General features: G+C 38.6%; 1 protein-coding gene across 1 annotated transcript in view; it reads left to right on the forward strand.

Annotated features, from left to right (window-relative positions):
- TMEM163 (transmembrane protein 163) overlaps nucleotides 1–12,929 on the forward strand; it is a 90,056-nt gene that overhangs the window by 39,180 nt on the left and 37,947 nt on the right. The window contains exon 3 of the mRNA XM_041473289.1: nucleotides 12,773–12,816. Within this exon, the coding sequence (XP_041329223.1) occupies nucleotides 12,773–12,816 (44 nt within the window). The remainder of the gene's footprint in view (nucleotides 1–12,772; nucleotides 12,817–12,929) is intronic.

Genomic DNA, 12,929 nt, shown 5'->3' on the forward strand with positions numbered 1-12,929 from the left:
ACAAACATTATTAAACTATGTGTGTGCACTGTGTATGTTCAGAGTGATCACCTCCTTTCCTGTACCAGGATAAATTCTTGCTGCAGAAGAACTTTCAGAAGTGTTCTTAAGCCCTTTCAAGACTTTATGTGTGAACTGTGACTAATCTCATGGCTTCCATCTGGAGCAGCTATGTCATTCCTACTTCCTACCCCAGAGGAGTCTCAGCTCTAGCTCTGAATTAATTTTTTTCTCTCTAGAGATTACTTGCAATTGCCTTTTCTTTATTTTATTTTTTAACAGAATGAAGTAGTGTATGGCAGCATATTTTTAAAGAGATAGTATGCAGAAGGAAGTAGTCAGGATGCTTAAGAAGCTGTTAAAAATTCTCATTTGAAGAAAGGATATTATCTTTCAGCATTTCAAACCTGTATTTGCGAAATAATGTTTTCACTTGTAAGTTTTCATTTGTATGTATATGCTGCTTGGCATAACATATTTATCCTGGGAATATGTTTGTAAGGATTTTCAAGAGCTTGCTCCTTGACTTTGCTGTGCATGGAACAGAAAAAAAGTAATGAATGTAGTTTGAGTTTTATTGACATGATTACATGTGTAAATAGTGATGTACAACCTTGTAATATCCCTCTGTCTTATCATCACATTTTTTATGATATTATCTGGACTGTTTTCTGTCCAAATAAATTAAGCTCATCTCATCAGAGAGGATTGCAAGTCTTCTGTTACTTTGATCAGAATTAGCAGAAGATGTGTCAAGCCAATTACTCTGAAATTGGGCAGATGCAGAGCAGTGTGGTATGTCAATCACTTAGTGGGTTTTCTTTTAGTTTTACAACTCTGGCTGTGTCAGGAAAGCTCTTCCCAGTCTTTGAATTGCTGGATGTGATTTCCTATTGCTGCCTGTTGTCAAGACCATGCAATTGGAAGAAAACTGCAACGTTTGTAAAACGTTGAGAGACACTTTATTTAGAATTACCACATTTAAAAGCTACTACCAGAGCTTGTTTAAACAAACACAAAATGAAGGAAATTTGCTAGTAAGGCTCATATTTCATTTTAATTTTTGCTTAATGACTTGGAGCTCACAGCTGACACGATACACTGGGTTTGCTCTTGGGCTGTAGACCAAGCCTGAGTGCAGAGCTGTTTTATGTGTGCTGTGTGTCTGTGGCATCCTTGCTGTCAGAGCATCCCCATGCTACAGCACTGAAGCAGGATTGATGACAGGGCTCTTTATTGCAGCCCTTAGCAATAGATTGTTGAGATTAACACATTGTCTGAGCAAGAGATTTGTCTGAAGGGCCTGCAATTCCTCCCTACAGTTACATTCAACAGAGAACCAGCAGACAGCTGCTTCTCTCCCCAGAAGGTTTGTTTATATTTCAGCTTAGAAAGATAAAAGATTGCACAGAGGATTTATTTTTTCTATTTTTCTTTTTGACTTTTGATCTGTTTAGCAGAATTGTTTCTGTTCAGAACTTGAGTGTTTAATTAAATTTGTGCAAGAAGGGTGAATTTTCATTTCTTGGTGGTTTTTATTAAAGGAGCATTAGTAATCCACTTCAAAGTTGAAGATTTCCAGGCACTCCAGCAGCTGTACAAGAAGGAGAGCCAGGGTCTCCTATCTTGTAGTTGGTGAGCTGAAATCAATCAATTTTACTTGAATTACCTGGACTATTCCACTGCTTTGTGAAAATAACATAATTTTCCCTTGCAGAGGTGGAAATGTTAGTGTAATGTTACTTTGATCATGACCCATGATAAAACATATGGAAATAGGTGATAAAATCTGCCATTTGGTCTAACTGAATGAACAAGGCAGCACTTTCAGTCATCTCTTTATTTCAAGTTACCTGACCATAGGAATGAGTTCTTAGTGTAACAGTCTAAGTGATAAACTGCCACAGATTATCTGACAATACAGTAAATGTAAATGAATATTAATAGGACAGTACTGAGATTAAATTATGAATAAACTTGCTTATTCAGTGTGACCATTGTTGTTTTGGTGTTCTGTAAGGTTTATTAGTAAAATGGACCCTTTAAATTTCTTATAATTGTGATAGTTTTCCCAATTTACCCTCTGCTCCAAAATATCTGTTACTTTATTCCAATATAATCCTTCCAGGTGTGAATTTGGGTGCTTTGTCAAATGTGCCTCATAAAGAAATTCTTGAACATACTGATCAGTGAAGGGACAGCAAGTGATTTTGCATTTTTAAAACTGCAGATTCTTAGAGCGTGGGAGCACCTCTGTGGGAGTTTTACCAGTTTATGATGTTAAATGGCAGGAATTGAACTCTCACTTGTTAAAACTGAAGATTAAATAGAAGGATTTAACGGGGTATAGAACAGCTGTGAAGCAGTATGTAGGCATGTCCTTAGCATGATGTGCTGTGTGCTTAAGTTCTGAGAACAGGTCCTCAGGCTCCTACATATTAAAATGGGCTGGAGAGGTCTGGTCAGATGTCCTTTCTCACAGCCAGTTGAGGTATCTAATTTTTTTCACATCAAAAAGCAACTTAACATTGCAATTCTGTTTGGACACGTATGTAAAACCAGGTTTTAAAGTTTCTCCAGTAAGTCACTGAGCTGTCTGGGATGGTGCACTCCTGATGTCCCTTTATACAAGGAAAATCTCTAAGATTGTGCTGTATTCTGGCAGCCTGCTTAATTGTGCTTGGCAGCTTGTTTTGGCTCTGGAGCTGCTCACCAGCCTTCTAATTAAATAGGGGTGCCCTGATATGTGTCTTGTCTCTGAAATCGATAGGGATGATGAAAAGGGCTGTGAAGGCAACTAATTATCTTTCAACAACCAATGCTTTTCAGTTTGGATCTTCCCTGGTTTTCATATTTCTAAGTTCATTAAAATGCTCGGAGAACAAACATTTTGTATGAGATGAAAAGTCATGAATGTGGATTTCTTCTGGCCTTGTGCTCACACACCTTGTTCCATTCTTGGCACGTTCAGGAGAGCCACACATAGAGAAATAAATATAAATATATCTATATATGTAATATAAATTTCCAGCTTTGGTTTTGGTCAGGTGTGCATGGGCTCCAACCAGGAGCAGCCTTTGGTCTCTAAATCCCAAATGTAGATGTGAAGAGAATTTATTCTATTTCTGTTTGTCTTCCTCAAGAACAGCATTGCAAGACAACCACCTGTGAGTTAAGAGAGGAACCAGACAAGAATATCAAGGAAAATGCCAAGCAAATATCTTCTTTTACTTTCATAAAAAATGGAACACAGATAGGTGGTTATACTAGAAAGGGTTTTTTTAAAAAGTTTCAACCTGCCTCTTGTGTTCTCAGAGTTTGAGTGTAATTTTTAATAGCTCTTTCTTACAATTTTTTTGGGTGTATTCATTATTTGGTGTCCAGCTGACAGTTTTGTATGGACTCATTTTTTTCTGTTCCAAATTCAAAGGAACCTAAAATGGGGGATGCTTAAAATAGTCACCTTTGCATTCATGGCTCCCACTGCATTTGTGTTCTAGAGGTTTCAGCAGGACAAAACCAAGCTTTAAAACCTATCAGGGGGTGCACAAGTCACATCAGTTTCAGTAATTAAAATTACATTATACTAAGGCAAGTTAAGGGACAATGCAAAATCATTTTCAAAATGGATATTTTTTTCAGCACTTGATACACTTCTGAAGATGTGCTGTATTTCTCTATAGAAGGAAACCTGCTTTGATTTTCAGAAGTCTGTTCAAATACTTTTAGTATAAAAATAGTCTCTCACAACTGTTGAGCTGTGGGAATGCCATAAAGCTCCTCCAGATCGTTTCTAATTGGGGTAATTTTCCATGGGTAAAGTTTGCAGTTCTAAAAAGGAAGGCTTTGACAATGTGAAATATAAAAGGCAGGTCATAGCAGGACACAGTTTACTCAAATAGATAAGATATTGATGGTGCCTGCTGTCACTCTTTGCAGAATTTCTCCATCCTTTTGTAGGGTAAAATGATTTTCCCTGTGTGCAACCCCCTGGACTGTGGAAGTACTTGCACCCTGTTTTAGGGGTAAGAATCCTAGGAAAGGAGATGTGGAAGGGTTGGCAAAAAAGTTTGTATATTCACTTGAAATTTCAGTGGAAATTTTCTATTTGTTCATAAGTTGAAAATTCATCTGTGTTGTGTCATGGATTGTAGCTACTAAAAAAGAGTTCTTACAGTTAATGTGGAAAAGTGAGAATTTAGCCAGTGCCTTTGTGGACTGGTTTTAAATTCTTACCATGGCTAAAATGTGTTTGTTTTGCCTACATTTAAAGGCTGCTGAGAAGAGTCACACTGGAGTAAATGTAAACCATAGACAGGGTCTTTTTTTCTTATTTAAGAAGTGTTTTTAAGCTAAAGGATAGTTGTAATACTTCTAGAAATATAGATATACTTCTATAATGTGATATAAGACAAAGCTAACTAAATTCTCTCTTGATCTGCATCCTCCATGTTGCACTTCTCTCAGCCAATTTATAGGGAGCAGAGGTTAGATTGCAGTGTGATTCCAGGTATTAAAACTGTCTGTCTGCTGCTCTGAGGATACTAAATTAATATTTTTTTTAACATCAGCACTAATTTGTTTTAATGCTCTTGATTTCTAAAATACCCCTGCTTGCTCATAGTCAAGTTTGAAAGAGTATTATGAAAATAGAGAGCAAAATTAAATTAAAAAATACCATGCATCTGGAACTTTGGCACTTGGACATTTCTGATATATTTTTTTCCTCGTCTAAATCTGGCAGACTTCAAATTGAGCACCTTTTTAAAATGAAACTAGTAGGCTTCTTTACAGAGATGGAGACAAATAACCCTGTCAGGGGCAGGGGATGCAGTTCTCACCGGTTATGCTCTTTTTAGTGTACTGTGCTTCTAGATAAAAGTTATTAACAATGTTTTTTTCTTACAGAAGCCAATACACAGTCATTAGCACAGCAAATTATATTCATACATTTATTGTTGGCTGTGCTGCAGTTAGCCTGAATCCTTGCATATAAATTCTATGTTAATACATCTGAGCTTTTGTACAATATCTGTCTTTAATTATCTTTTTGAAAGGACCTCTTCATCTTTCTAATGTGACCACAGGACAGGAACTTACCAGAACCTGAGAATAATGGCAGTGTTTCATCTCTTTGATTAACAATTCAAAACCTTCAATGACTGGTAAAAATATTAATCTGTGTCCTAGCTGTTACAGGTTTGAGGATATATTTATAAAACATGAGTTGGTTGAATCCCTGTGAAGATGCCAGAAACTCTTTAGGTCAGATAAGGGTCTTCATCTCAGTGTCCTGGTTAATTTTATTTTGAATCAACTGGTCAAACTCCCAAAACAAGTTTTGTGTGGGCCTCAGTGTCCTGGTTTATTGTGTTAATTTTGTTTTGAATCAACTGGTCAAACTCCCAAAACAAGTTTTGTGTGGGTTTTTTGTTTTTTGTTTTTTTTTCCCCTTTTTTGCTAAGTAGAACCTGAATACTTCTCTTGCCTCCAGCCAGTGAAACAAAAATTGGAAGAAATTTTGTGTTTGAAGAGTCTCCCAGGCCATTAAATCTAGAAAACCCTTGTCTGGAAACAGCAAGTAACACATCTTGGCCAGAGGCTTTAGAAACATCTGTTGAGTGTTTCTGATATCACCCAACATTTGTGGTAATTTGTGGCTTTTTTAGCCAAGGTACCACTCCTTCCTTGTCCCAGTTCAGGGTCAAAGAGCTTCCTTTGGTTTTGGAAGCTCACTCCAGGCTCAGAATTACAAAGCTTGTGGATTATAGGCATAAGCTGCAAAAACCTCCCTGGTAAACGCTCAGTTACAAGCTTTTGAAATATTCTAGGCCATTTCAGTTGTTATATTTGGAGCTGGGGCATCAATAATACATAGTTTCATTAAAAGACAATGTGCTTTAATGTCATTGCAGTGAGTTATTTGCTAAGTAGAACCTCAATACTTCTCTTGCCTCCAGTCAGTGAAACAAAAATTGGAAGAAATTTTGTGTTTGAAGAGTCTCCCAGGCCATTAAATCTAGATAACCCTTGGCTGGAAACAGCAAGTAACACATCTTGGCCAGAGGCTTTAGAAACATCTGTTGAGTGTTTCTGATATCACCCAACATTTGTGGTAATTTGTGGCTTTTTTAGCCAAGGTACCACTCCTTCCTTGTCCCAGTTCAGGGTCAAAGAGCTTCCTTTGGTTTTGGAAGCTCACTCCAGGCTCAGAATTACAAAGCTTGTGGATTATAGGCATAAGCTGCAAAAACCTCCCTGGTAAACGCTCAGTTACAAGCTTTTGAAATATTCTAGGCCATTTCAGTTGTTATATTTGGAGCTGGGGCATCAATAATACATAGTTTCATTAAAAGACAATGTGCTTTAATGTCATTGCAGTGAGTTATTTTGGGCATTTCCAGTGACCCCATTTGAAATACAACAGATGAAAGCATGCACCTGTATATTCAGTTGCAGAGAGTTTGCACCACATATCTAGCTGGTTTTTTATAGACCTAAAAGTTTCATTATTTCTATTCTGAAATGCCAACATATGCATTTAGTATCCTGATAAAGCTCAACTGGAGCTGTAACATATGGACCCTCCTTTAGCTCCGGCCCCCCTGGAAAGCCAAAACTAAACAAAAAGACCAAGTCCTCCTTTGCTCTGATTTATTTGTGTTCCCTTTTTTTTTTTTGAGATGATCTTGTTTGGAAACAGAAGGTTGGCACCTGAGAGAGGAAGCACGGGCGTGTGTGAAACAGTGGGATGCCAGACAGGAGGGATCCTGCTCTCTCCTGTGCTTTGCAGAGCGCTTGCACATGCTGGAATATTGCTGGAATATTGCTCCTGAGCAGCTCTGGAAATTGTTGCTAACTCTGCCTGGTGGGAGTTGTCTGATTTCTGCCTTTACAAACAGCTTTCCCTAAAGAAATGATTCCTGTTGTTCATCTCTAGCAATGCTAGGAAAGAGTGCCACAGAAAATGGACAGCTGGTATAGTTGGCTGACCATTTATTAGTGCTCTACTCACTGAAGAGTGGCAGGGAATGCTTGCTGTAGGTAGAAGATATTTCAGCAGCTGTTAAAAGATATCCCAGAAATTATTTTTTCCTGAAATCAGGGGCAGATTTACTGTCAGTGTCTGTGTGTCTCTGTCATTCAGGGGCTTTATACCAGGCTTCTTTATATCACTGCTGCGCTCAGTTTGCTGTGTGTTGCAGCTGGGCCACTGTGTTCTCCACAAGGGTAATGTTTTCATAATTTGGAAAGTTATCCCTTTTTTCTGTAGTAGCATTGTTTCACAGTTCAGGATTGGGCAGTCCTGTGAGTTTGCCCAGTCTGGCCCGTTTGTGGGACATGCCAGGGGAGGCCTGGCTGCTCTTTTGGTGGCAAAAGGGGAGATGAAAACAAATCAAACAGAAGTGAATCTGCAGCCTAAGTGAGGTTGAGGACTGGTCTGTTTTGCCATTCTTGGTTCTTTGTTACTATTGCTGAGCACTGTGGTATAATGGATAATCAGTTTCAAGTGGAAACAAAAAACATGTAAGCAAAGGGAGTTAGGGGAGAACTGGCATTTCTTTTCAAGAACCACAAAAGCAGGTGTTAATTACTTCTATAATTGAAACACTGAAAAATGAACCACTTAATATAGAAAATACTGAAATCAGCAATAATAATAATAATAATAATAGTAATAAATAATATTAAAAAATCTGCTAACATGTGAACAAACTGGAAAGAACTGTTTTGATTAAACTCAAGGGAAAACCTTTGAACAAAGTCCTGAAACTTTCTTCTTTTTCTATAATAATAATAATAATAATAATAATAATAATAATAATAGTAATAAATGAGGAATACATTCAACTTATATATGCTGTTGTATCTCACTGCAGAAAATGAAGTTACGGAAGTTTGCAGCTGCTAAAGATTTAACCATTGCCAAACAAACAAGCAAAATAATTAACTACATAATAGACCAGGAAAGACAATTATTCCTGGAAGGTTTTACTACTACCAATAGCAAAATTTGTTACCTTAATGAATCTGCAGAGATTTTTTTCAGGATACCTCGAGGATTTTTTTGGTTTCTTTGCCTGAGGGTGATGCCCCAGGCAGTGGCAGAGCTGAAGAGTTGATGTCTGGCTCTGGGGCCTCGTTCCCTCAGTCCCAGAGCTGAACTTCCCCAAGGACTGGAATCTCCCAGGACTCTCCTGCAGCTCATTCTGCACAGCGTTGCTGTGGCACCTTTCAGGCAGGTGGAAAAATGAACCCTCTTGGGGGCTTCTTTGCAATTGGTGGTGAATTCTAATGAGATGAAGATCCAGATTTGATGTGAAGTTTAGGCTTCGCTTGGTAGATACATCACATTGTGATGGTACTGAGCAGAAATGAGGGCCTTTACCTTGTTGATGCAATATCAACTGAGAAAATGAGCCAAAGATTTTGTATAGATAATGTTTTTACACTTCTGCCAGTTACTTTGGGATAGAAAAATGGATCTAGAAGGATGACACTGATGGATAGCTCTGGATCTACCCATGAAGATAAGGTATCTGGCAGACTTGCGTCTGAGATACTGAATGTGTGGCAGCCATTTGTAGATGCTGATTGCAGAAATTTAATGCATGTGCATAAAAATCCTTAAATTTTGCTCTACTAGAATTTTGGGGAAGGGAGAAGGCACCTGAGACACCTGTTGATTTAGGTCAGTAACATTTTTAACAAGTATCAACATTATCAGACATGTCTGTTCTTTGCCTTCAGTTGTTGTGAGGGATTTTTAAAAAATAACTGCTTATTTGTTTTTCTCTGTTTGAAATGCATTTAAATAAACTCTGAAATATTTGTTGTAACATTAGTTTTAGATGTTTTACCAACACTAGGCAGTGAAAACAGTCTGTATTTCAGTCTCACTTCTGATTCAGCAGAACTTCCAGTTCCTCTTGCTCGTGACTGTACAACCTGCAAGATCTGCATTGTAATATATAGAGACATAAACCCACCACCTTCAGCAGTGTTCACATTGCCTGACTGATTTCTGCCAAGTGCAGGTCATGTGCTTTTGAAGCCTTGGTATTTTATGTGCTGACATCCAAGTGTGTCTTTCAGAAAGCATAATTTCAAAGCAAACATGATGGAGTGATTGTCCCATCTAGAGGAACTGCCTAAAAATAACTTTTCCCTTTCTGAGTAGGTAAGAGGAGACTTTTATGACAGGTAGAGGAGCAGTTTTTATCCATCTCTCATTTGTAGTCAGGCTCATCCCAAAAATTTTTGTTTGAAAGAACTGGAGTCAATTTTCTGTCCCATTTCTTGTCTCCTAGCTTTGTACAAAAAGGTGCCAGGGAGCTCTCCCAGCACTGGGGAGGAAATGAGAGTCCCAGGGTAACAGCAGGGTCCTCACCCTAGAACAAATTTGAGCTGGATTAAACCTGCCAAAGGCTGGTGGCAGACTAGATGTCTGGAAAGTTAAATTGGAACTATTCTGTGGAGTTAAAGCCTTAGTTACATGATTTGTCTCTGAGGCACATGAAATTAATAAAACCCTTATTTTGTTGAGAGTAGAATGCGTGGGAAATAGGCTATTTTTTAAAATTTATTATTATTTGGAATTACTTTGAAGGGGTGAAGGAATTCCAGCAAAACCTGACCTACAGGCCAGCAGACTTCACAAATTGGTATTGCTGTGCAGGTGGAGACAGAGGCAGATTTGTTGCTTACTGTGCTGGCTCTATTTTTAGCTTCTGACTGCTTGCAAGTTCTGTTTACAAATGTCAGGAAAATGCATTAGGATTATCTGCTTTATTGTAGAGGTAATAAAACATTGTCCAATTTAGCCAATAAAACAGCTAAAAGCAGGCTCCCCTGCCATGGCAGTGCAGCTGCTCAATGTGGTTTCACAGTGGCTTTAAGCTGCCTGCTCTGTTCTTTCCTCATTTTTTGTTTCCCACCATTATTCTGGCTCAGTGTGGATATCTGGAATCTCTGGGGGGGTTTTTATTCCCATCTGGGAGTAGCTGAAAATGCACTTTGGGAAGAGGGAAGGTGAGGGATCAGCAGAAGCTCCGTGGCCCATCCCTGCAGTGCCCTCCTGGAGCCCAGCAGTGACTCAGGAGGCAAAAGGACCACAAGTATTCCTCTGCCCAGGGCTCTCAAATGCTTGGCTGCTAAGAAATCCCTCCCCAAGAGTCCTTTCAGCTCCTTTCAGTGTCTGCAGTGGGAACCAGTTGTTTTTAGTGGATGTGGTTGGCCTGGTGCAGCCTGTACTGACTGATACCCTGTAATCCAATATTAGAGCTGCTTTCACTGCCACAGAGCCTGGATTTGTGCACAAACATCCTGTTTAAGCTGGGGTGACTTACTGGGGGGCTTTATGACTGTTCTTGCCAGCTAGAAGTATTAATGTGCTTAAGTCAGGGCTGAAGGTGCTCTTACATTGTTATGTGACTCTGAAAGAAAAAGAAATGTGTTGTTTATTCCATTAGAAAACCAGTATGTAAATAAATAATATAGAAATACATCTTTCCAGTGCTTAAAAGGTCTTTATTACTTTTATTATGGCCTTCTACCAGTAAAAGTTAGTGTTGTAGGATGCCAGTCCTAGTCATATTCACTAATTAGCAAAAAGGTTTGAGCAGAGTTGTGACACTGTTAGTTAATACTTGTTTTTCACTGCTGTTTTAGATAGCTCAGGACAAACAGATTGTGTGTTACTGCTGTGATAGAACACATAACATAAAAATAGTTCTCATGCAGAATTCCCTGTACCAAATATGTCCCTTCAAGCATCCTTAAGGTGTGGAACTGCTATCTGTATGCAGTTCATCACCAGAGAAATTACATATTCATTTTTAAAGCAACCATACAATTAGTTAGTTTCAAGTCTGGATCTGAGTTGGGAAAGAAACTGGCAATTTAGTAAAAACTGAGGAGTTAATTCCACTAGAGGGGTAAGCTAGAAATAGGAGTAAAAGTGTTGCTTTGAACTGCATCATGTGGAAGCAGCATTGACAGGAACATTGCAAGTTTCTATGTACCTGTGAATCCCCATCTTTTTTTTTTTTTTTTTTTTTTGCAATTTCTGCTGATTTTGAAACTATATGCCTCTAAGGAGGCAGACAATGAAAATTTGATAGGCAATATATTATTATGCAGTGAAGTGTTGAAATTTGCAGATCGCTGGCAAGTCTGACCGAGAAATACAGCTTCCTTTTTTACCTAGGGAATGAAGTGTGAGAAATTATGGCTTAAAAATGAGAGGGAGATGTAAGTCTACACTGTTTCAATACTCTTCAACTTTGAGAAAATTGGAGTCTGGAGAGGAGCCTTGATGACTTTTCTTTGTGTTTTGCCCAAATGTAATGATAAAGTCCAAATGTTTGTGACATCTGGCTTGCTCGTGACCACACCGAGGTCTCAGATCCATAAGAAAAAGGGGTTTTTTCCCCAAGAATTTAATTTCTGTTTATCCAGATAAGTGCCACAGAGCTGCAGCTTGCTGTTACTGAAAAGAACAGTCAAATCATAGTGTCTCTGTTCTGCCAAGCTGCTTTAATGAACACTGAGAATTAGATATTGTGTTTGTCAGCCTGAGATTGACAAAGTCATTGATGAGTCTGGTTTTTTGGTTTATTTGTTTTATTTTCTACAAAAATATGTTCTTATTAAGTTAGCTGATATCTGTTGATATAATAGTAGGCAAATCAATCCTTTTAGGCTTTATTTCAAGCCCTCTTAATATTGGAGCTGGAGTTCTGTGAGTTTATTCAGGGAGCAGAGGTTCAGGTTTCACAAAACACAGCAAGAAGGATGGAGTGCTCAGTGCCTGGGAGCTTGGCTGGGGTTGCTGTGACCCTGACAGCTGCATTTGGTGAAGTCCCATCTCCAGGAGACTCCTGTCCCACTGCTGTCTGCTTCTTCCCTGCTGTTTCTCTGGGCTGTTGAAGTATTTGTTCTGGCACAGACCTTCCTAGAATTGGAAACTGAGGCTATGAAATTAGGATGTGAGGAGTAAAATTTTTAAAATTGTGGGTTTTTCCCTAGGTATTAGCACATTTTTTGTCTTGGTCCCTGGTGTTTCTCTGGGCTGTTGAAGTATTTGTTCTGGCACAGGCCTTCCTAGAATTGGAAACTGAGGCGATGAAATTAGGATGTGAGGAGTAAAACTTTTTAAATTGTGGGTTTTTTTCTAGGTATTAGCACATTTTTTGTCTTGGTTATTTTTTAGAAGGTGCCATGTGGTTAAAACCAGGGCTGCTCAAAACTTTTCCTGATATTTTCGCATTGGAAGCCACTGCAGTGATGGGATCTGCAGCATTTCTTGGGGCTGCATGAGTTACCCTTGGGGTTTTTGCCAAAAAAATGGCACTCAAAAAGTCTCAATGGGCCTGGGTGGTTTTCTGTCATCCAGTTCAGGTGGCCTGAAACTCCTGGCTGGAGCAAGGAGCACTTTGAGATGTGTGAAGTTTTCTGAGAGTTTGGTATTGTAGTTTCAAAATGTTTTTGTTAAAATCTGCATCTAATCTGTTTCATGAGCAGGTTGAATGCTGCTCAATCTCTCCCATTACAGTTTTGAAAGAAATCTCTTCAGTGTTCTGACCATCTCCTGTGGCACAAGGTGTTTTTGTAGACATTTTCAAGTGTTGGGTCAGGTTGTTCTAGTGGGAATTGGGTGAAAGTAAATCCATGTGTTAAAACTGGTTTTGTAGCTCTTGAACAACAGAAAAAGAAAAAAAAATGCAAAGAAAGTTTAAAGTGATTCTAAATAATATTTTCTTTCCTTCAGCTGTCTCCGTAATGAGATACAGTGCATCATCCTTTGGATTTGCTGTAAGTAGAGATACAATTGAAATATTATCTACTCTTTTTTTCTTTTCCAAGGGCTTTTTCTGAACATGAAATACTGCATTTTTTTCTTGTGGTAAGTTAATGGAAAGGAGTGC

The sequence above is a fragment of the Pyrgilauda ruficollis genome, unplaced genomic scaffold (genome assembly GCF_017590135.1).
Source record: "Pyrgilauda ruficollis isolate IOZ18807 unplaced genomic scaffold, ASM1759013v1 scaffold3, whole genome shotgun sequence".
In the NCBI taxonomy this organism is placed as follows: Eukaryota; Metazoa; Chordata; class Aves; order Passeriformes; family Passeridae; genus Pyrgilauda; species Pyrgilauda ruficollis.